We start from the raw sequence: 24,656 nt of genomic DNA, 5'->3' as shown, positions 1-24,656 counted from the left end.
GAGCTGATGCTTTCTCCTGCTCCCAATTACAGGTGCATCATCACCCACATGAAAAGCCAAAAACTGGGCTTCCCTGGTGGTGCAGTGGTTGAGAGTCTGCCTGCTGATGCAGAGGACACGGGTTTGTGCCCCGGTCCGGGAAGATCCCACATGCCGCGGCACGGCTGGGCCCGTGAGCCAAGGCCGCTGAGCCTGCGCGTCCGGAGCCTGCGCTCCGCAACGGGAGAGGCCACAACAGTGAGAGGCCCACGTACCGCAAAAAAAAAAAAAAAAAAAAAAAAAAAAAAGGCAAAATCTGGCATGATCTAGTGAGAGCTGATGAGAAGTTGACCAAAAAATTGACATTATCAAGAAGACATACTAGAGATACAAATTTATATTTACTATGAGTAAGGCTGAGCCTTGTCCCACATGTATATTTTGTCTGTATATGTCACTTAATGACTATATGAAGACATCATGATTAGCTAATCAATGAAAATATTATTTCATTTTTACCACATCCTTCAAATATTTCTACTTTTTTATGTTGTATAATGTTCATACATTAGTTTAACATAAAAAGTATTCTATATAATATACAAGATAGGTAAAATACATTATATAATACATTATGCTATGTGTATATATTTTTTTACTTATTTGGGGTGTGAGCTGAGAGATGTTTAATCAGGCTCCTTATCAAAAATATTGGACACCACTGGTTTAATTTGTCATCTGTCAATAATACCTTTTAAAAATATATGGGGGGCTTCCTTGGTGGCGCAGTGGTTGAGGGTCCGCCTGCCGATGCAGCGGACGCGGGTTCGTGTCCCGGTCCGGGAGGATCCCACATGCTGCGGAGTGGCTGGGCCCGTGAGCCATGGCCGCTGAGCCTGCGCATCCGGAGCCTGTGCTCCGCAGCGGGAGAGGCCACAACAGTGAGAAGCCCATGTACCTCAAAAAAATAAATAAATAAATAAAATAAAAATATAAAAATATATGGGGACTGGGACTTCCCTGGTGGTCCAGTGGGTAAAAACTCTGAGCTCCCAATACAGGGGGCCCGGGTTCGATCCCTGGTCAGGGAACTAGATCCCGCATACATACAGCAACTAAGAGTTCACATGCCACAACTAAGAGTTCACATGCCGCAACTAAGAGTCTGCATGCCACAACTAAGAAGCCCACATGCCGCAACTACAAGCCCGCATGCCAACAGGAAGATCCTGCGTGCCACAACTAAGACCCAGAGCAGCCAAAATAAATAAATATTTTTTTAAAAGATCTTTAAAAATATATATATATGGGGACCAGGAATAACTTAGGATCCTTCTCATATTCTGCCACACTACAGCCCTGCAGAGACCCCACACAGAGGGGGAATCAGCCAGTTCTCCTGTGTTCATAGCTAAGGGCAGGAAGCCCATCCATCTCTAAGCCATATGCACTCAGCCGGCCATGAGAGTTTACCTTCTGCTTCTCCTTCTCGGTAGTAATTTGCTTGGAGCTTTCTACAAGATGGAAAAGCGCTTCATGCTTCTTGGTACTAACCATCAATTTCTTCTTGGCCTAGAGTCAAAAACATACAAAAAAAGCAAAAAAGGATCAGAAACTGATATCAAGAGAAAAACTCTTCTGTTCTGGAACAAGTCACGTTCACGTGCTAGCTTGAATGATCGTGTATTTTTAGGTCTTCATTTCTGCCCTCACCTCAAAATCTGCCTAAAATATCACAGTGGCTAACATTTTGCCCTGAGAACCACTGTATATTTTTTTCATTACACTGAGTTCATTCAAGAGGTTTATACATTTTGTTAAATCACCGAAGGCTTGCGAGTTTCCAAAACATTGTTCTAGCTAGCATAATGGAAGGAAATGGCTTTACCACCCCCCATACCCCTGCCAAAAAAATCACAACAAACATGGAAGACTGCTGGCATCATTCTTTTAAATCTGCTTGGCCACAATTGAGGTCATTTTAAGATGCTCTCTTAAAACTTAGAGCAAAAGAAAAATTTTGCTCCCTGATGCCTGGGCTTGAGAGCTGGGTATCTGCCTGGCATCTTGTGAACTACCCTGCATTTGTGGTGGGCAGGCGGAGGGAGGGGTCAGGAAGGAAGCAGCATTCAAAGTCCCCTACTCTGTTGATGCCTCCAGCCTTGGCCTGGGTTATGATGTGGGTGATCCGTCATTGCCTATACAGTCCCAGCTTGGCAGAACAGGATGCTCCAGAGATAAAATCAACAGAATTTGGTTTGAGTTGGATTTAGCCTATTCAGGAACTGGGTTGATTGAAAGATGGTATGGTTTTTCACCTCAAGTTGCAATGACTGTAAAACCAGACAATGAAGGGAAAAGTCCAGGTCTCTCTTTCCCTAAGAAGTCAGAGGCAAAGCCTTCTGAAGGTCTCTAAACATATGAAACCTCTACAAAGTGGAATTCAAGGAACAAGAAGCTCAGAGACCCTCCCCTCCACCTTCCGTCGGTCCCATGCCTGCTGATAAATGAGAGTAGGAGCCAAGAGCATTTGGTTCTTTAAGGCTCTTCATTTGAGTCTCCAAAACAGACTACACCGGGCTTCCCTGGTGGTGCAGTGGTTGCGGGTCCACCTGCCAGTGCAGGGGACACGGGTTTGTGCCCCGGTCTGGAAAGATCCCACATGCCGTGGAGCGGCTGGGCCCGTGAGCCATGGCCGCTGAGTCTGCGTGTCCGGAGCCTGTGCTCTGCAGCGGGAGAGGCCACAACAGTGAGAGGCCTGCGTACCGCAAAAAAAAAAACAAAAACAAAAAAAACAGACTACACCTCATTACTGACATGCTGAATCCCTTGAATTGTAACTGGAGAGAAAACTATTATAGTGCAAGCATTTTATGTTCTCTAATTTCTCTGTCAATCTTCATAAAAAATAAAATCATTCTATTTAGAAAAATTACTTGATGGAAACTGGGAAATAAAAAAAGATTTTTTTTTGTTCCTGAAAGCAGTGGCAGTTACTGAGCATAGTTTCTCTTTTGGTCCATTGTATTGCATTTCCTGTGAAAGCTGAATATTTACAGAATTTTTTTTTTCTTTGCGATATGCGGGCCTCTCACTATTGTGGCCTCTCCCATTGCGGAGCACGGGCTCCGGACATGCAGGCTCAGCGGCCATGGTTCACGGGCCCAGCTGCTCCACGGCATGTGGGATCTTCCCGGACCGGGGCACGACCCCATGTCCCCTGCATCGGCAGGTGGACTCTCAACCACTGCGCCACCAGGGAAGCCCTACAGAATGTATTTTTAAAAACAAATTCTGTTTAAGAAAGCTCATAAAATCAAGAGCAAAACTGAAAACAAACGACTGGACTCTTGTTTATGGGACCTTTAAATATTCACTATAGAAGTGATTCTTGTGAACATCCCTTTACCAGAACTGTTATTGTGGGCATACAAATTCATTTATCTCAAACATTTCTGATTAAAGTCCTTGTCTTATGGGGTCCTTGGTTCCAGCAGGAGCTTCAGAGGCAACACTGAGGGCTGAGATGCGGCCTCCTGTTTCTAAGGGTGTCTCCACTTATTTTGCACTCATGGCCATCTACTTGGGAAAGAAAGTTCTCTTTGGGCACCAACCCTTTGGGGATGAAAAAGAGAATTTCAACTTTGGTAGCACAAGTCCCCTCAAAGGGAATCATTGGGTTTTCCGAGCAGATTCCCTCTCCACTGGCTTCTAGTCCTTCCTACTCGAAATGAATTCCTCCTAACCTGGATTGTTCTAGAATAATCATATATATATAGGCACCATCTGTGATTATCTGTTTAAGACCCTGTAATGATATGCTCTAAATTCTCACACCAGATCATAATTCCTCTCCTTAGAAGTCATTCACTCTTTCCTGCACACATGTTATCTAGCCAACTAAATTTTAAATTACATGGAAACAAGAACTATATCTTAGTACAGTGTGGTGCACAAGGAGTGGGCCGTACATACTTGTGAAACCAATACAGGCATCCCCCTTTACACATCTTTACCCACCCGTCACTGTGTTCCTCTCACTGGTGAGACAGAGATCACAAATGCCCTTATAAAAGATAAAACCAAAACTCAGTATTCATATCTTGCCCTAAGTTTCAAATTATACAGAGAGGCAGTCAGTGTAGGTAATGCTTAAGGGCAGTTACCTTGGAGCCCAGTGACTTGGAATAATTCTTGGTTCAACCATTAACCAGCTTTGTAACATTAAGCAATTATTAACCTCTGTGTCTCTGCTTCCCCATCCATCTATAAAATGGGACAGCACAAGGTCATATACCACATTGGTTGGCTTTTGTGATGATTCAACACATAAATATATAGCACTTGACATACAATAAACACCACATGTTAGCTATAAATAAAAGTCATTTTTAGAGTTCTGCTCCTCTATTGATTTAGTTGAAAGATATATCTATATAATAACCCAGACGAGGAAACATTTTGCTTTTCAGTTAGCACTTAGAAATACTGACACTAAAACACACGATCACATTTGTACAAAAGCCAAAAGCTTCAATCCTGAAAATTGGGTTTACACAAATGATATTTGTGTATACTTGCCTTAATTTGATGATTCCAGTTGCTAATGACAAGATTTGCTGTCTTTTCAACTTCATTATCAAGCTGTCGAAGGGAAAAAAAGAAAAAAAATTTTTTTTTGCTGTCTTCTTGTTGAGTCACAGTGCTGGCTTATTAATTCTGGTACAATTAGTAGCACAATTAAGTGGAATTTAAAAATCCTATAGAGGACATATTTCCTGAGAAAAGTAGTCAACTCTCTTTTCCTCAGGTCAAGAATCTCTTCACAAGATTTACCCTGAATGCATTTGGTAAGATAATTATTTTTAATATATAACTCTGTAGAAACAATATAAATGGGTACAATCTGTGTGGAGGAGGATCTTGCATAGTTTGGTATCACTTCCAGTCCCATTACTTCCTCTTCAGCATTATTCCATGTGGCCCAAATTTTAATACCGTGAGAGTCAGTATAAGTCCTAGCAGTGCTAATTTTACTGTCTTATTGCCTCTAAAGTGAATATTGCTTTAATTTCAAAGAGATTGAATTCTTAATCATAATTAACTTTTTCTCCTACTTTAAAATAGCCAATGGGGCAGTAAATGATGAAAATGGAACTAGGCAACCTCCTGAGGAGATCAGACTTAAGTTAGTGCAGAATCTTTTCTCCTGAACCATAGACCTTTCTTCAAAACCCACAGATCAGCCATTACTCAACCACTCTGAGATCTAGCAACACTGTACTTTTTTCTTTTTCAGTTCATTAGATTTGGAATATGTGGTTTAGCACAACAAATACAATTAAAATAATTTTATGCACTATGTCACTTTTGACTCTATGTTGCTGAAATATGGAACAAGTTCACTTTAAAAAATTCGACTTTTTTGTGAGAAAATGTGGCAGGGTGATAGGGGTGCAACAGAGAGGGGCAAATGCTAAAAAGAAGATTATAAACTGGACCAGCATTCTCAGGCGACCATGACATTAATTATCTAAAGCACTGATCATAGCACTGTGCCTAATTTAGTAAGTACTAAGGAAATTCTAGTGATTATCCTATTATTATGTGTTATGAAAATATTTTGTAATTAATGAAGCATAGACTAGTGTTTGGCTTTTATTAAGTTGGTTTGCAAAGGCAGAAGATTATATTACTTTCTAGTAATTCCTGTAAACTTCCCCCATCACCCTAGCCCTAAGGAGAACATCCATTCTGGTAAAAATACATGGATGCCCACCAAACATCTATTCCATTTCCTGACTCATTTTCATACGTTTGAATAAAAATTTTTTGGTATCATTTCTCTTCCATCAGGGCTTTCACAAATCCCCTCATCCTATGGACTTACCACCTTTAAGACCTGCTTTATCTGGCTGTGATCACTTGAAACTCCCCTTAGCCACTGCCCCTGCCCTTCTCAAATACCTCCTATTACTGCTCTGAACTTCTCACCTGTAGCTGTCATTGACACAGATAATGACCATGACCCCATCCCTATCAGAGCTAAGCAGTGTTTATTAAATACCTCTTCATGTTGCCTGAAAATATATTTTAAAGTGCTTTCTGACTGTATTACACGCAAATGAAAACAGAACACAAATGAAATTGTTCTGGAAGGAAAAGTACACAGACAGACCAGAGAATACGCCATGCAAGAGGACCAGTGCCCTGAAAGGATTGTTTAGTTATTTTTCTTCAATTTTAAGGCTATTTGATGATTATACCTAGTATTTCTTTTACCTAATTCCAAGGTCATAAGTATAGAGAAGCATTTCCTTTTAAAAATTGCGTTTATAATTCTATTTACAAAAGGTGTATCTATTCAGTGTAAAACAATGTAAATACAAAAAGGTACAAACAAATGAAATAAAAATAGCCTCTAATTCCACTATCTAGAGATAATTCTTATCAACATTATGGGGAGGTGCTTCCAGGTTTTTTTCTATGCATATATTCACACATTTATTTTACAAAATTGCAGTTATATTGTTAGATTTTCTCATCTTGTTTTTTAATTTAGCATTACATCCCCATGTCATTAAATTCTGCTGCAATAAGATTTTTAATGGTTGCATAGTATTCCATTGCTTGAATTCATTGTAATTTATTTTTGGGTGATGAAGAAGTTTCCATTTTTTCACTACTACAAACAATGCTTTATTTTTCTTTCTTTTTTTAAGGCCCATTAAAGTAATTTTATTCAGGGTAAGTCTACATTAAATTACAATGTCAACAATAAAGAGATAATGAACGTAAAGTCTAAGAAGTAGAATCTATCTGGTCTCTTATTACTGACCACCTGTTACTGAACTCACAAATGAAAATTTACAAATATAGAAATAAGGCCGATACTTAAAGAGGATTTTCACATGGAAACCCCTAAGATGGCACATTTTAAACACACATGTTTCAAAAAGGGAGGATCTTTTAATAATTTAGCACAAAAATCAAATTATATAAACTTGGTATATTCCAGAAAATATTGCTTTCAACACTTACACCATGATCAAAATTCCTTTGGTAGCTTTTAATCAAAATGTAGCATGCTATTATGTAAAATATAAAGCACTTTTAAATGTTCTCAGAAAAGTATCTTTGTTTTAGTTACCACACAAACATCATCGTCCGCTGCTCAGCCTCAGCTGTGCACACACAACATGAAAGCAGGTGCCACCGAGGTCACCCCAGCTCACAATGTCAAGTCTCCTCCGAAACCTTTTCAGCAGTTACAGCAGAGGACAGCCACCCTGCCCGGGCCGTGAAAACAAACCCAAACTTTACTGTCGCAATCATACAAACAACGCAATTAGAAAAAATCAAACAGCAGTTCCCCAATGCAGAGAACGGGGCTGCTAGAATCAATCTTAGAATAGCAAACACACACACACACTGCCCCCCTCTAAACCCTCAAACAGAAAATCCACAAGGGACGCAGTGGAAGTAAAGTGAAGGCGCCCATGGGCTCGCGGCGTCACACACGTCCGACGTGCTGTCCTCCTGGTGCATCAGAGGTCTCGCCAAGGAGCCCCATCCTGAAAGCCACTCCTCAGGGGTTAACACTTGTTGAAAGACCGGGAACAGATGCTACTATCCAGGCTGCATAATCGACCAGCCAGCTTTAAGAATGACTGTTTCTCCCTAACGTTCACCAGTAAGGTTCTTGTTTGGGGTCTAAGAGCTTGTGTCCCTGCAGCTCAGAAGGGCAGCACGGAGGGTCTCACACACACACCCTGAACACCAGCTTCTGCCACGAGAACACCGCTTACAAAGGAGCCTCTTTTTTTTTTTTTTTTGCGGTATGCGGGCCTCTCACTGTTGTGGCCTCCCCCGTTGCGGAGCACAGGCTCCGGACGCGCAGGCTCCGGACGCGCAGGCTCAGCGGCCATGGCTCACGGGCCCAGCCGCTCCGCGGCATATGGGATCCTCCCAGACCGGGGCACGAACCCGTATCCCCTGCATCGGCAGGCGGACTCTCAACCACTTGCGCCACCAGGGAGGCCCCAAAGGAGCCTCTTTTAAGAAACCAGCATCTGCTTGTCCGACCTCAGAGTCACTCTGCAGAGCCATGGAACCACCCAAACGCCTAAAAGAACAGGAGAAAGAACTGGAGGGAAGGTACACAAGCCATTTGCAAATCCTTGAGCCTGTGAAGGAGGATCCAAGGATCCCCTCTTTCCTGCTAGTCCCAAAGCAGCCATGCTGCTAAGTACCAGAAAGTCCTGGAAACAGCACAGAAATGTTTCTGCCCTAAAGATACATTCTAGTGTCTCATGGGAGGAGCCGCTGCGAGCCTCAGGCCACGTAGCGGTACTGGTTGGGGCTGTCCTGGTCTCTCTCCATGTAGTCTCTGTCTATGAGAGATTCGATTCTCTTTTTCAAATCTCCAGGCTTGACGGGAAACTTCAGCTGATTATACAATTCGGAAACGAGCAGGTTGTGGCCCAGCGTCTTTCTCATCTTCATTATCCTGACGATGGCGGCGTCGATCTGGTACTGCCGGTCCTGGAACACGCGCTCTGTGGTGCTGACCTGCTCTTCAACGGTTTCCTTCATCTGAATTTGATTGATCTTGATCCGGAACAACTTGTGCTTGAATTCTCCGTTGAAGATGAATCTGTCTCCGTCTTCGACCTCCCTTCCTTTGGGACTTTTGATCAGGACGCGCGCTTTCCCGCAGGCCAGGGACTGCAACGTCCTCCGCAGCTCGCTGTCCTCTATCCCAGTGGCCATCTTTATGTCCTCAAAGCTGAATCCGTCCCCTTCATTGAACATGAGAAGCACCAGCGTCTGGAACATCAACACCTGGAACTCCTTCTTTCCCTCTTTAAACTCTGCTTTCAACACGGCGTGACCCAGTGTAGTTTGCCACTGAAGCTTTCAACCACTGTGCTTTCCAAGATAAAACGTCTTGAATACTTCCTGAAGTTTAATCATCTCTGGAGTTAGATGTACTTCCATGGGGGTGTACGTCGGCCAGTATCCCATCGTAAGTATGTTCACTGTCAGGTCTATAGAGCCCGGGTCACTTTGATTCTGCAAATACTGCTTGAAATGAACCATGATGTCCTTAGAGAGCTCCATGTCCTTGAACATGCCTTCCAACTTGCTGGTGAACGCAGCCCCACACTCGTGCTTCAGCTTCGACAGCATAGACTTTTCAGCATCAACGGAAGCACTTTTTCCAACAAGGAGTCTTTTTGCCAAATCTTTCTTATAAAATGCTTCAAAGACATCTTTACCGTGAATGAACCGGAATAGGATCATGATCTTGTCCAGGATCCTCTCCAGCTCCTCATCCGTTGCTTCCTTATTACCTGCTCTCAATTTTGAATCAACGTGCTTTGCAATCAGCTCTGCAGGTTTGTTTGGCCTCTTGTTGATGAACGATTCGAAGGACTCCTTCATCAGGTTGATGAACTTCTCGTTCCTCTGGAAGCACACTTCTATCACGTGGTCCACTCGGTCCTTGAAATCCAGCAGGTCCTGCACCATATCTTTATCTTTTTCAGGATTGATAACGATCGTTGCCCCAAAAGTCTTGATGTACTCGCTCCAGTGCTGCAGCAGTGCCTGCTGGCCGCCCCGCATGCGGCTGAACAGCTGGTACATCTGAGTGAGGTCGGGCACTCTGTTCTCATCCAACAGGTGGTCCAGCCCTTTCTGCAGAATCGCTGTTAAATGTTCTCCTAACAGCTGCTTCTCCACACAGGCAATCAGTGGTTTCTGTGTGCTGTGGTCTAGATACGTGATCACGCCGTCACCCTCCTCCCCCAGGCGCTTACTCACATGGTTCAGGTACTCCGGAACCTCTCTTTCTTGCATTAACCTTTGGCCTTCTGCAGCATATAAACAATTAGTTTCTTCCAAAAATTTCAGTTCAAATGAATCTTTATACACCTGGAGGTCGGACAGCATGCCCAGCAGGCCCCGCAGCAGGCTCCGGTCCACGGCCTCCCCGCTCCGCTCCCGCTTGATCAGAAGCAGGATGCCATCGATGGTCTTTGTCTGAACCATTTTATCGCTAATAATATGGTTTCTAAATAGTTCTAATCCCATATCCCAGATGGAAGGAAGCACGGAATTCTGAAGCACGTAAGTACGATCCAGAAACAGGAAGATACTTCTGATCATGATCATTTGTCTGCAGTGATCCTGCCAGCATGTGTTAATCTTCTTTAAAAATAAAACACTACCTAGCGAGTCTTCTCTAAACTGAAGGATTTGTGCTTGGACGTGGCCTTCACAGACCTGGCGCAGCTGCTGGTACAGCACTGGGGAGACTTTGTGAGAACAAAGGTTTTCAACAGCCTGGTAGAGCTCTTCCAGGTTATATCTGATGGAGGTACTACTCTGTATGGCTTTCACTGCTTCATGAAGTTTCTGCCAGGTGTCCTGAGTGTAGTTATCAGGCAATTTAGGTCTGTCTCGGAAATTCTTGATTACGAGTTTCTTGGAGCCGCCGGCGGCCGCGGCGAGAGACGCGGGCTTGGTGAGGCCGTTGGTGTGTCCGACAAGCGCCGAGAAGCTGCCCTTCCGAGGGGTCTCGTCGGCCATGGCCGCGGCCGCAGCGCCCCGCCCGCCGCCCGCCCGGCCTCCGCCTCGGCCTCGGTCTCGGCCTCGGTCTCCGCCGCCCGGCCTCGCCCTCCCTCCGCTGCGCTCCCTCAGCCCCGCCGGGCCCGGCCCAATCGCCGCCCAACCCGGCCCGACCAGACCCGGTGCCGCAGGCCTCGGGAGCGCGCCAGACCCCGACCCGACCCAGCCCCGAGCTCGCGGCCGCCGCGGTCTGTGTGGAACCCGCAACAGTCGAGGGCCCGGCGGGGCGCCGAGGAGGCGGCCTCGTGTGGGGGGCAGGGAGTCGCAGCGCAGCCCCCGACCTTCCTCAGCCCGGGCGCGCCGCCATGCCGGCCCGGGGCTCGCCAACAATGCTTTAACAAACATCCTCGTACATAAATCTTCTGGTTTGTGTTTATTTTTATGGTAAATTCCTGAAACGTAGGAGCACCTTTAGATCACCTTTTATTTCTTGAGCCAAAGACAGAAATCTTGCTTTAACAGGGAGAAAAGAAAGATTTTGACTCACTGATTTTCTCTTCTTTTCATGTGCACTCAGGACTTGATGAGCTGGTTTTACTGCTTCCAACTCAATTGCTTTGCCAAGTTTTCTGGAAATAGAACATGAAAGACACACAAGCCTAGTATTAGGATTTATATCTACTTTCCGAATTATTTTCTGGGGAAGTAAAATGGTGTGTTAGGCATATCTACTCAGTGCAAGTTTACAGTGGAGTATTTGTAGCATACCCACTTTAAATATTTATGACTTCCTTTAGGGCTGGAGCAAGGCCAGTGTGTGTACTCACTGATGCAGGTCCGCTGCCGACTTCATGCCCTCCGAGACCCAGGCCCAGGCACTGACAACACAGCTGGAGGCAAAAACAAGGGAGCACAAGTGTGGGTGTCATTTTCCCAGGAGTCTGAGAAATAAAGCATCATGTCTGAGCCATTGCATTCAGCAATTGCACTCATATCCCTAATCCTATTTCAGTTTCTCCATGGGATTAAATTCTGCCAACATATTTATTTGCACTATTGTCATTACATAAACTGCGTTTTTTTTCCCAATCATTTTTCATCCTGATTTCCATTTTTCATTTCATGTCTGTAGAAAATCAGGGAAATAAAGTAGCCAAGGGTGAGAAGCCACTTAGAACAGGCAGGAGAGAGTATGCTACCCTTAAAGACAATCTTTTCAGGCTCTTCATTTCACAGATGAATAAACGGAGGCTCAGAAAAGTGAAGTTATGGAGGACTCCAGAGCCCTGGTCATGTCCTGCGTGCTGCTCTTGGGGTTGGGGTCTAGGTCCTGCTTCCTGCGGGCCTTTAGGACAAACACTCAGATGTTCTACTGTCTTGTGAGTACTATCTCAATTTAACAAAAGGGTAACTCTGCCCTGACCCTAGCAGCACAAAGGGAGAATTAGGAAATATGACGCTATTTTCCTCCTACATATAGTTGGCCTTTAAACAGGAAGTCCATTGTATCAGTAAACCTCAGGGACAGAGCCAGTGTAGACTTTGATGGAAGGAAAGGGACAGACCAGCACCCATACTGAGAGCAAGATGGTGTAGAGGTTTGCCTCCACATGACTTAGGCTGCACCTGGCAGCCAGAGAATGAAAGAACTAGATCAAAGGATGTCAGATTTTCTGTGTATCCAAAGCCAGGCACAAAGCCAGGCACAAGAGAGTACCCACTGTATGCTTCCAATTATAGGCAAGTCCAGAAAAGACAAAATAATCTAGATTGAAAAAAAGCAGATCAGTGTTTCCTTGGGACTGTGTTGGGGGAAGGATTGTAGACAGGTATGAGGAGTCTTTTGGTGATGAAAATAGGTATATTTTGATTTTGGTGGTGGATATATGGTGTATACATATGTCAAAATCAATCAAACCTTATACTTAAAATGGGTGCGTCTTATTGCATGTAAACTAAATCTCAATAGAGTTGGCTTTTTTTAAAAGAAACCCAAGCACACTTTCGGGAAGAGAATCTGACATTTGCTCCTGGGAGGAGCTGGGCGGCAGAGCAGGAAGGAGAAGGCGTTGGCCTCAGAGGTTCTGTGTCTGAATCCACAAGCTCCCCTTTGTTTCCTGCATGACCTTGGAAGAATCACTTGATTTCGCTGATCCTCACTTAACTGGTCTTTTAGAAGAGAAATAATTTGAGTTATTATACAAGTACCTAACAGATTTGGGTATAGATAAAAGTTCAGTTAATGCTTATTATTAAATATTGTTGTACTAACCCTGGTTAACCAAGCATTCTGTTCATGCCAACTCCTTGGGAGCACCATGCTGGATTCTAGGGTTGCCACACAATAAGACACACACCCCTACACCTACACCTCTCATCCTTTAGAAGGTAATCAAAACTAAAATCATAATAAACACTTAGGGAGCTTTGGCTCCAGCCAGGTATTAAACACATTTCTTGTATTATTTCATTTACTACTCACAGGAGTTATATGAGATGTGTTTTATTTCCATTTTAAATACACAATGAGAGGTAAAATAAATTGTCCTAATTTACCTACTTGGTAAGAGGTAGAGCCAGAATTTAAACATGGGTAGTCTAAATAAAGTCTATTTACACTCAACCACTGTGCTCTACTGGTTCCTTTGCAGGCTTCTAAAATACCATCCTAAAAATCAAGCTCAAAGTCAGAGCAATTTCAAAGCCATTATTTGCTGTTATGGATGATGCCTAGGGAGCAGGAATGTGGGCTCCAGAAGCCTTCCTTTTTTCTTTCCCTCTTTCTTTTACCATCAGAAGGGGTCTTTGCAATGGCACTGCCATTGGGTGGCATCTGCAAGCATTAGTCAAAAATCTTTGCAAGAAATTATCACTAATGGACCATTTTTAGAATACTAATACCTTTTTTCTCTCCCTGAAGAGAAGTAATTGACTTCATTCTCGACTGAATTGAAAAAAATGTGAACCAACATTTTTTCAGCATCTGATGTGCCAATATCTTTACATATATTACCTCGTTTAATATGCACCCCCTGATACACACACACACACATACACATATACACAATGGAGCACATCTTGTTACTCCATATAACAGAGGAGGAAATCAAGGGAGGCCAGGTTGCTTGTTGAAGGTCATAAATTTGAGATAAAGCAGGATTCACACTTCCTGATTTCAAGAGCTTCCGACTTAACAACACTGCTTCCCAAGTTAATAACCTCACCAAGGCCTTTTATGAATATGAGCTTAGGAGTCAAAAAGACACAGGATGAACCCAGCTCTGAAATTCATTATCTGTGTGACCAGGCAAGGTTCTTAAACTCTCCAAGCCTCAAGTCCTTGTTTGTAAATAGAGATCATAAAAAGACTTCTCAGAGATTGTCGTGAGGATTAAATGTAGAGTATCTATGAAAGCATTTAACACAGTGTCTGGCACACAGTAAGAGCCCAAGAACTGGAAGCCATGCTTGATGCTCTGGACTTGCCACATTTATATGAGGAAGCTGGAATTGAACATATGTCGCTTTTTATTACTTTTAAGAGTGATCTTGCCTTATTTCTTCCATATACTTACTTTTTCTTTGTGCTCTGTAATGTTTTGCTCAGTTTGGTGGCCAGTTTCTGAAGTCCTTTGGCATAACTGATCTCCAAATTTGCCCTGTTAGCAAACGGATAGTTGTTAGATAGGATACAATGGCTGGAAATCAAGCAAAACCACACACACACACACACACACACACACACACACACACACAGAGAGAGAAAGAGAGAGAGACACACACAAATATATGAAGGAGGACTCAGGCTGATAATGCAATGAATAAAGAGATGATTTGTCTACTATAAGGATTCTCCTGTCCTCGGTGTAATCTTTAAGGATATCCAAGAGAATCCTACAAAAGGAGAGAAGTTTTCATTTAACCTTCTTGTACACTAGTGTTATGGGTTGAACTGTATTCCCCCACAAAGGTGCTTAAGTCCTAACCCTGCTGTCTGTGAATGTGGCCTTATTTGGAAATAGGGTCTTTGCAAATAATCAAGTTCAGATGCAGTCACTAGGATTGGCTAGAACTCAGTATGGATGTGTCCTTATGAAAGGGAGAAATTTGGGCACAGTCACACACACACACACGGAGAATGCTGTGTGAAGGTAAAGGGGCAGAGATTGGGATGATGGATTATAAGCTAAGGGATGCCGAAGGTTAATCGTCAGCAGACCACCAGAAACTAGGAGAAAGACACGGAATAGATTCTCCCTCACAGCTCTCTGAAGGAACCAACCTGACCAAACACATTGATCTCAGACTTCCAGCCTCCAGGAATGTGAGACAATATGTTTTTTTAGTTTAAGCTACAGTAAGAGACTGTGTAAGTTAAGTAACCCAGTCTATAGTACCTTGTTCTGGCAGTCCTAGCAAACTAATCCAGCTACTTTCCTACTTATCCTGAGACACCAACACCATCAGACTAGCTCTAGATTATAATAGCTGGCAATACAATAATACATTATGATGGAATTAACCAAACAGAAACTTTCTAATGGGCCAGCACGAGATTTAGAAAATGAATTCCCATTACTTTCCATGCAGGACAAGACTCAGTAGGGAATCTGGGCATACCCTCCCAAAGAAAACTTGGTTCTTTGGATGGATTGAGTCACTCTTATCTTAAGCTGATTTTTCCATGTCCTAATTTAGGCCCATCTATAGCTAAAATGAAGACACATTTTTATTCATTTCACTTTTCAATGAAAATAATAAAAATGTAGGATATTAAGTTCAATTTATGCTACTTTTTTCATCTTAATATGGACCAAAGAGTCTTTGTTGCATATTTTTCAGTCTTTTAATTCTACTTTTATTATAAAACATCATTAGAATTATTTGTGACTCCATTTCATTTGGGGAACAATCCCAGGACTCTCCAGTAATTAACTTAATCCTTGGATGTTTTTACATAAATTAGACTCAGTGTTATAGACCAAAAAAGGAAAGACCTCTTTTATGAATGGAACCCAGAGATCATGGGCTATGGATCTATCGCTAAGTTTCGCTTCATTTTTCCTCTTTAGTACAGCTGTGCTCCAAGTTATTTTTAGCACCTTTTAAAAGAAAGAAAACCATCGTAGGATGCATGTTAAGGCCTAGGTGCAGAAAATACCCATTTGGCATCAGGCCTTGGCCAAGTATAAGAAAAGGTTAGGGCAAATATTTTGAAATAATGAAGATGGTAAAGAAATATCTCATAACGTTTTAAAAAAGATTTTTCTGCTCTAGGAATATGTGGTGATTGATGGAGAGAGAAAATCCTGGTCAGCAGCAAGCTGGGAGAGACCGCCTCCCTTAATGAACTTGGATGCTCTAGAATCCCAAGAGAATGCTACGGCTCAGTAGGGTGGCTTTGGGCAACATTAAAATGAATTAATCAGACTTACCTCAAGGGGGTTTATGATAATTAAAAAATAAATTTAAAAAAAAATTTAAATAAAAAATTAAATTAAAAATTTTAATTAAATTAATAATTAAAAATTTTTTTTTTCAAAGTGTACTTTTTTTTTTTTTATTTTACAAATTTAATCAGTTATACATATACATATGTTCCCATATCCCCTCCCTTTTGCGTCTCCCTCCCACCCTCCCTATCCCACCCCTCCAGGCGGTCACAAAGAACCGAGCTGATCTCCCTGTGCTATGCGGCTGCTTCCCACTAGCTATCTACCTTACATTTGGTAGTGTATATATGTCCATGCCGCTCTTTCACTTTGTCACAGCTTACCCTTCCCCCTCCCCATATCCTCAAGTCCATGCTCTAGTAGGTCTGTGTCTTTATTCCTGTCTTACCCCTATGTTCTTGATGACATTTTTTTCTTAAATTCCATATATATGTGTCAGCATACAGTATTTGTCTTTCTCTTTCTGACTTACTTCACTCTGTATGACAGACTCTAGGTCCATCCACCTCATTACAAATAGCTCAATTTCATTTCTTTTTATGGCTGAGTAATATTCCATTGTATATATGTGCCACATCTTCTTTATCCATTCATCCGATGATGGACACTTAGGTTGTTTCCATCTCCGGGCTATTGTAAATAGGGCTGCTATGAACATTTTGGTACATGTCTCTTTTTGAATTATGGTTTTCTCAGGATATATGCCCAGTAGTGGGATTGCTGGGTCATATGGTAGTTCTATTTGTAGTTTTTTAAGGAACCTCCATACTGTTCTCCATAGTGGCTGTACCAATTCACATTCCCACCAGCAGTGCAAGAGTGTTCCCTTTTTTCCACACCCTCTCCAGCATTTATTGTTTCTAGATTTTTTGATGATGGCCATTCTGACTGGTGTGAGATGATATCTCATTGTAGTTTTGATTTGCATTTCTCTAATGAGTAAAGATGTTGAGCATCCTTTCATGTGTTTGTTGGCTGTCTGTATATCTTCTGTGGAGAAATGTCTATTTAGGTCTTCTGCCCATTTTTGGATTGGGTTGTTTGTTTTTTTGCTATTGAGCTGCATGAGCTGCTTATAAATTTTGGAGATTAATCCTTTGTCAGTTGCTTCATTTGCAAATATTTTCTCCCATTCTGAGGGTTGTCTTTTGGTCTTGTTTATGGTTTCCTTTGCTGTGCAAAAGCTTTGAAGTTTCATTAGGTCCCATGTGTTTATTTTTGTCTTTATTTCCATTTCTCTAGGAGGTGGGTCAAAAAGGATCTTGCTGTGATTTATGTCATAGAGTGTTCTGCCTATGTTTTCCTCTAGGAGTTTGATAGTGTCTGGCCTTACATTTAGGTCTTTAATCCATTTTGAGCTAATTTTTGTGTATGGTGTTAGAGAGTGATCTAATCTCATACTTTTACATGTCCCTGTCCAGTTTTCCCAGCACCACTTATTGAAGAGACTGTCCTTTCTCCACTGTACATTCCTGCCTCCTTTATCAAAGATAAGGTGACCATATGTCCGTGGGTTTATCTCTGGGCTTTCTATCCTGTTCCATTGATCTATCTTTCTGTTTTTGTGCCAGTACCATACTGTCTTGATTACTGTAGCTTTGTAGTATAGTCTGAAGTCAGGGAGCCTGATTCCTCCAGCTCCGTTTTTCATTCTCAAGATTGCTTTGGCTATTCGGGGTCTTTTGTGTTTCCATACAAATTGTGAAATTTTTTGTTCTAGTTCTGTGAAAAATGCCATTGGTAGTTTGATAGGGATTGCATTGAATCTGTAGATTGCTTTGGGTAGTAGAGTCATTTTCACAATGTTGATTCTTCCAATCCAAGAACATGGTACATCTCTCCATCTATTTGTATCATCTTTAATTTCTTTCATCAGTGTCTTATAATTTTCTGCATACAGGTCTTTTGTCTCCTTAGGTAGGTTTATTCCTAGATATTTTATTCTTTTTGTTGCAATGGTAAATGGGAGTGTTTCCTTGATTTCACTTTCAGATTTTTCATCATTAGTATATAGGAATGCCAGAGATTTCTGTGCATTAATTTTGTATCCTGCAACTTTACCAAATTCATTGATTAACTCTAGTAGTTTTCTGGTAGCATCTTTAGGATTCTCTATGTATAGTATCAATTAATTTTAAAAATGTGGTAATTGCCCAAACCCAACAGGGGCTCAAAGACTGAAATGATTTTTATTGATTCGCACAACCTGAGCCCTGGCTCCCTCTCTGACTTCCCCTCCTACTTGTCATCCCCTTGTTCACGGTACTCTTGCATAGTGGCCAAATGTCATCCTGCTTTAGGGCCTTTGCACTTGCTGTGGCCTCTGCCATGTATTCCTTCTGCTACATAACCCCATGGCATTCTTCTTCATGTCAACCCCAACAAGTTTTGTTCAAACATCACCACCTCAGAGGCTACCCTATCGAAAAGAGCATTCTTGTCACTATCTCCCTACAGCTTCATTTATGCCCTAGCATTTATCACTATCTTACATCACATAATTTTTTACTGTGCTTCTATGAATACCCCTAGAGTGTAAGCTCCATAAGAGTAAAGATTTTGTGTTGCTCATTGCTATATCCCGAGGCCTAGAACAGTGCTTGCCATGTTATTGGTGCTCAGCATGTATTTCTTGAATGAATGAATGAATGAATGGACTTCCCATCAGGTCTTGGTTAGAATTTTTAACCAGTCTCCACTACAAGTCTGTTCTCATTTCACCACTTTTGAAAACTTTAAACTGCTGAACTATTTAAATTCAGTCCCACAAGTTTGAGGTGTGCTCAGCTCTGATGTCAGCTTTCTAGCACTTGCAATAGCTAGACTCATTAAACGCTCTCCTAATCCATCTTTAACCAGAGGATTCCTTAGGACTTTCCTTTCCAACATTCCATTCTTGCTTGGAAGCAGCACACAGAACATTAAATATGATGATGCATTTGTCGTGCTCAGCTAGTGCTGGGTACCAAAAATTTCTTAATAAATATTAATTTTTCTAATGTTATTATGAGTATGTATCCAAAAGGATCTCTAAACATTCAGAAATATACAGAGATGGGGAGAAGCGGGGGAAAGAATGCACATTTTTCTCATCCATCAGCTCTAGAACAATCCTGAATGGCTTCCCACAGGAAAGGGAATGCTGTCCGGCACAGCCTCTTCCTCAGAATTCAGTTTCACTTTTACCCTGTTCTTGCAGGTCCTACAAAATGGCTCAGAGGCTAAACAGAAATAAAAAGGACAATGATGAGGGGGAAGTGTGGCCTTCCCTTACATCGCTAACTTAATCTGATTCTAGAAAAAAGTTGGGCTTTGGTGTCAAGAAAAGGAGAGGGTCCTGCTCTCTTTGAATTGATGGGCTCTTGTTTTGAAACTGGCTTTATTCTTGAACCCCCGTATTTCTGCTGGCTTTCTCTCAAGTACAGTAGAAAACCAGCCTAAAGAGAGGCAATTACCACACAGCATTTCTTGCTTCAGAGCAGTAAGAGGATGTGTAGTTTTATAGGTTTGTATACAGCTTAAAAATTCTTGTAATCCTGCCCATGAAGTTCATGTCCAAACCGCTCTCTCTCCCAAAAAATGTGCTGCCATCACCTTTGTGACATGTTGCTGACACTTGACCTTGTGTGTTCTGTCTACACACAAACTAGTGACATCCAACATTTATTGTATACAACGTGCCAGACACCATTCTGAGTGTTTTAAGTACATTTCCTCATTTAACCTGCAATACCTCCCAACAGGAAGGGACACTTACTCTACCCATTTCATGGAGGGGAACACCAAAGCACAGAGTTTAGTCAGTAACTTGCCCGAGGTCATTCATGGAGAAGTGACCTCTGGGATTCAAACCCTTGTCTGGCTCAAGAACCTGCCTGCCCAGCACTCCACTCTCCTGCCTCTGAAACTGTGGGGAAGCAGCTGGAGAAGGAGAATTGCAGGGGAGTCAAAGGCAAGTGCTTTTTAAAATTGACACCACCTCTCCCTTTGCGTTTAATTGCGGTGTTCTTAATCACCACAACTCTGGTGGCTTAGCAGCTAGAAACGGGATCCACAGCAGCCTCTGTGTAGACAGAACGAGCTTCCCGGGGCCTCTTCCAAAAGCATCTTTGCAGTTCCTGGACGTGTTGAGGGTCTAGAAAAGTGGGGAAGAGGGGGCTCTGATATCAAACGTCACCAAGGTAGCCCTCTGAGACCAGACACGGCCTCTCTGAGCAGCATGATTGTACCCTTCATCTCTGCCTTCAATACTATATTGGTGACCCTAATATACAAATATTATATATATTATATATTATATATTTCATATTTAAAACCAGCATTGGAATCAACCAAGCAAAACAGGCTGCAATCATTTCCTCTTGCATTTTCAACCCTAATGACCATTTCAGAATCCTCAGCAGATTACCCCACACATCAGAAAGAAATGAAATGAAAAAGTCGGGAGGATGAGTTTGGATACGTGAGGAATGGAACCCGTCACTAGGCTTCTTTTCTGGTGAGTTTGCCTACAACTGAAAAACTCTCTGGCCTCTGACCCTGAATGGCCTTTATCTTAGCACAGGTTAATGGGTAAATTCCTCCCCAGAGGAAATCACTCTAAGAAGCCATGTTCCAACTGGCAAGCGTGGAGAGAGTTGTCACTTTTGTAAGTTGGAACAAACACTGCCATGTGGCTCATCCGTGCTTAGGGTCTAATGAAGCAGAATATATAGCCTTTCAGAATTCCTGCTAAACAGAAGTGAAAGGATAGAGTTCAAAAGGGACACCTTTTCCCAAGGCAGAGGTGGCAATTTGCACCTCCAAGCACACTGGTTTCTTCTAAGGGAACTGTTTTATCATGGTTTCTGGCCTAAAAAGCACCACATGCAAAAGAAGTGAAGAAAGGCAGAGCTAATCTCAAACTGAGACATGGAATTTTTCCCCCTCATTAAAATAATCAGAAAAGAGTTTATAAGAACATTGAGCTTAATGTTCTAGCCCTGCAGCTACAACATCTAATAGGAGTTGAGATTCTCTCTCCAAGCAATTGTCTTGGCACATGTGAAATTGATGATGTATATTTCTTTGGATGGGTAACTCAATCTCAGAATATTCCGGTGAGTCTTAAAGATCCCTAACCAGGGAAATGGCATGCACTGACTTTTAATCCATTTATATTCCAATTTCCTCCCAGCATGTGGAGGCAGGTCAATAAATTTTCATTAGTAATAATGAAGACTGACCAATAAATCAAGACTAACATTTGTCTTAGATTTGAAAATAAATTATATTTATATTTTTGAAAGAAAGGAGAGATAGAAAATATCAGATTCAATATTTTAGACAGACCACAAATTAAACTGTAAGACTATAAGTGACCAGGTAATAAATTTTAGAGTACCGTGCTCTAAGAAAATTAAGATGATAAAAAGTGATAGAAAACGAACACTGTAGCTGGCCCCTGTGTCTATGAGGAATTAATTAAAATTGAACTAAAAATGGTACTTGCCATTTGAAAACCTGACCTTAAGTTTCCTTAGAGAGAAAAAAATTGACTTTCCCATCAAAGTCTGTTTAAACCCTAGCTGTGAGGGTGCAGGGAACCAAACACTTAAATAGTTTCTGGAAATGTGCCTTTGTCTTTTTGAATCTGATCTGTGCTTGTGTTGAAATGAACCTGATGACTTTGGCATTAGGCATCTTAGGAGCTGCTGTGTGTTTCTGGCTAAATCTGAGTTACTACCATAAAAAAAGAAACTGGAGAAACTAATTGGATAAAAGAAGCTAAGCAATACCATGAATTGCAGAATTTCTAGGCAAAATGGTGTTTCAATACCAACACTTTTCTATCACCACCAATTAGAACAAATGCAAGAAGGCAGCTGAGATTGGAAATAAAACATTATCTGGCCTCGAATCTTAATGGGGATGCAGTCCCTTGTAGGCACAAGCTAATACAGAAGTGTTAGGAGAACCACATTCCAATGTATTCTTAAGCAAGGTGTCTGGAATTGTTAATATACAACAATAGTAAAGACCCTGTTCTAATAATGTAGATGTAATAATAAGAAAATAAACCCTTAACTATCTTTCATTTATTTATTCATTCAATCTACAAGGATTTACTGAATGCATTTTATGTGGCAGGTATCCTTAAGCCCCATATGCCCCCTCACTAAATCTTTCATTATATTGGCCACTGGATTTGCCTTCATGATTTTCTGTCATGAACCTCAGTGGAAATGCCTGCTATATATATTCCAAGAGAACTCTTTTACTTGTATGATGGAGTTTCCATTAGTTGTCTATTGTCTAAGTAATATGATAGTTTCTTTTCAATAGTACTAGCTTTCTAGGCATTTTTCTAATACAAGGGAAAGGTATCATTGATTCATATGTAATAAGCCCATCTATTTAAGAGGAAAATAAGCCCAGTGCTCATGCCCAGATAACTGGTGGGAAACAGCTTTTTATCTTTTGTATATCTGGGGAGCTAATTGCTGATTTTGCAGAATAGGGACAGTGAAGGCCAGTGTAATACCAGCTATGTTGTGGCCATTCTTCCTTTTGATATGGTAATTATGTTCTCAAAGCTCAAACACTTCATAGGAAGAGGTAGTGACATCAGAATCACACCCCATGGGAAAGAAATGACCCAGTCCTGGCAAGGGAGGTGGCCTCAGCAAAGGCCAGCTGACACGTGGGAATACAGCTGGAAAAATCACAGTGTGCCGCATATTCATAGATGAGTAGGGAGTTTGTGTCCATCAGAAAACAGTTCTCCCGAAACACCTAACTCTTTTAGTGTGGATGACATCCTTCAGGTAAACTACATGATCAAACAGCTGAGCAAAGGGAGGAGAGCTTCAAGCTCAAGTGTGAGGAGATATTGCCAAATGCACATTTATCAGGAATAAACATAAAGCAACTCACACAAGGCATCTTGGTTAAGAGGAAATGATTTAATTGTAAAAGGTTAGCTTTATACATTGTTCAGGAAAGCATCTATTATATAAACAACCTAATATCCAGCATAATTTTTTTGGTCTAGGTAAACCATTAGATCCCCTTTTTGTATTTATGCTATGCAGTTTTTATCCCAGAGATATGCATGTAATTTTGCTCACCAGTAGTATTCTTTAGATTCTCAAATTCTAAATTCTGCTCTATGAGGAGGTAAAACCATGAAGGGAGATATCTTTAGCTACCCAAGTGTTTCTCCTTCATTGGAGCTTGTTTGCCATTCTGGAATGTGTGGATGGAGAGTTTTGCATGTGAGTAGGTCCAGGGTGGATGGTAACCTAAGGAAGCAACTTCAAGAGAGACACAGGTAAGAAATGAAGGTTCTGACTGTATATAAAGTAGGTATGTCTGTGGCAAGGCGGAGATACAGAGTTACCTAGACAAGGGAAAAACAAGAGGGCCATTTTGGAGAAGTAATTCCCCCAAATTTATTCAGTCATTTGTTGAGTCTGTTTACCGGGCATTATTTATCACCTGCCTTCCATCTTCACAGCTCTCTACCAGGCATTAGTTTTGAACCTGAAGACACCAAATAATCAAGGCCCAGCCTACTGCAACCCAGGTCACTTGTATGGCTACTCTGTGTACAGATTCTTCTTGATCTGCAGGAGGGAGATGCTTTCTAATTTAGGTAATAGGTTGAACTTGTATAATAGTTAACTGGTTTTATTTTAAATAATTTCCTTTTAGATGGGTAAAAATATTTTCTTACAGAAAAAATTCCCTCCCAGATTGGTCCTCCCTCTTCTTTTCATAGAATTAAAACAATTTGGCTATTAAGATAGAAATAACTTATTAAAATATTTTTTCTTTTTGACTCCATTTGACAAACCTGGTTGTTTTCTTTATAAAAGCACATTTGGGGACGAATAATAACCTGCTGTATACCAAAAAAAATTAAATTAAATTAAAAAAATTAAAAAAAAACAAGGGCTTCACTGGTGGCACAGTGGTTGAGAGTCTGCCTGCCGATGCAGGGGACACGGGTTCATGCCCCGGTACGGGAAGATCCCACATGCTGCAGAGCGGCTGGGCCCGTGAGCCATGGCCGCTGAGCCTGCACGTCCGGAGCCTGTGCTCCGCAACGGGAGAGGCCACAGCAGTGGGAGGCCTGCGTACCACAAAAAAAAAAAAAAAAAAAAAAAAGCACATTTGGGGACTTCCCTGGTGGTCCAGCAGTTAAGACTCTGCACTCCCAATACAGGGGGCCCAGGTTCGATCCCTAGTCAGGGAACTAGATCTCACATGCCACAACTAAAGATCCTGCACATGGCAACGAAGATCCCACACTGGGCAATGAAGATCCCGCGTGCCTGCAACTAAGGCCCAGCACAGATAAATAAATAAATAAATAAATAAATAAATAAATAAATAAATATTAAAACAAAAAACAAAAGGTAATCCAAATTCCTTACAAGCATTCATTAAATAAATATAATTTTTTTTTTAAAGTACATTTGAACTCTCCTGTATCTTTCCTTGGCCTCATTCATCAGTCCTGATAAAGCTAATGTTCTCCCTTGCTCTTGACCTACTAATACAGGATGCAATCAACTCAGGCATCTTTGTTCTTATGGTAAACACACAATATTTTAAATTTGAAATGGGTTCCCTTGAAAGAATAAACAATCTTTTTTGAAGGTC

General features: G+C 41.7%; 2 protein-coding genes across 6 annotated transcripts in view; both read right to left on the bottom strand.

Moving 5' to 3' along the window:
• The window catches only part of NOSTRIN (nitric oxide synthase trafficking), a 62,766-nt gene that overhangs the window by 27,160 nt on the left and 10,950 nt on the right, over nt 1-24,656 (bottom strand). For all 5 annotated transcript variants that reach the window (XM_060106390.1, XM_060106391.1, XM_060106388.1 and 2 more), the window contains 5 exons: nt 14,130-14,213; nt 11,382-11,444; nt 11,102-11,183; nt 4,561-4,623; nt 1,453-1,551 (listed from right to left, as the gene is read on the bottom strand). In XM_060106390.1, the coding sequence (XP_059962373.1) occupies nt 1,453-1,551; nt 4,561-4,623; nt 11,102-11,183; nt 11,382-11,444; nt 14,130-14,213 (391 nt within the window). The remainder of the gene's footprint in view (nt 1-1,452; nt 1,552-4,560; nt 4,624-11,101; nt 11,184-11,381; nt 11,445-14,129; nt 14,214-24,656) is intronic.
• On the bottom strand, nt 8,114-10,619 carry LOC132494872 (cullin-4A-like). The gene has a single exon (XM_060106254.1). The coding sequence runs from the start codon at nt 10,573-10,575 to the stop codon at nt 8,899-8,901; it is 1,677 nt and encodes a 558-aa protein (XP_059962237.1). The 5' UTR covers nt 10,576-10,619; the 3' UTR covers nt 8,114-8,898.

Source organism: Mesoplodon densirostris, chromosome 8 (genome assembly GCF_025265405.1).
Source record: "Mesoplodon densirostris isolate mMesDen1 chromosome 8, mMesDen1 primary haplotype, whole genome shotgun sequence".
NCBI lineage: Eukaryota > Metazoa > Chordata > Mammalia > Artiodactyla > Ziphiidae > Mesoplodon > Mesoplodon densirostris.
The sequence above is the reverse complement of the archived record's forward strand: the minus strand, read 5'-3'. Positions and strand labels throughout refer to the sequence as shown.

Bases quoted from the DNA above. Each gene is read 5' to 3' on its own strand.
- LOC132494872 (XM_060106254.1), bottom strand. From the start codon at position 10,575: ATGGCCGACGAGACCCCTCGGAAGGGCAGCTTCTCGGCGCTTGTCGGA.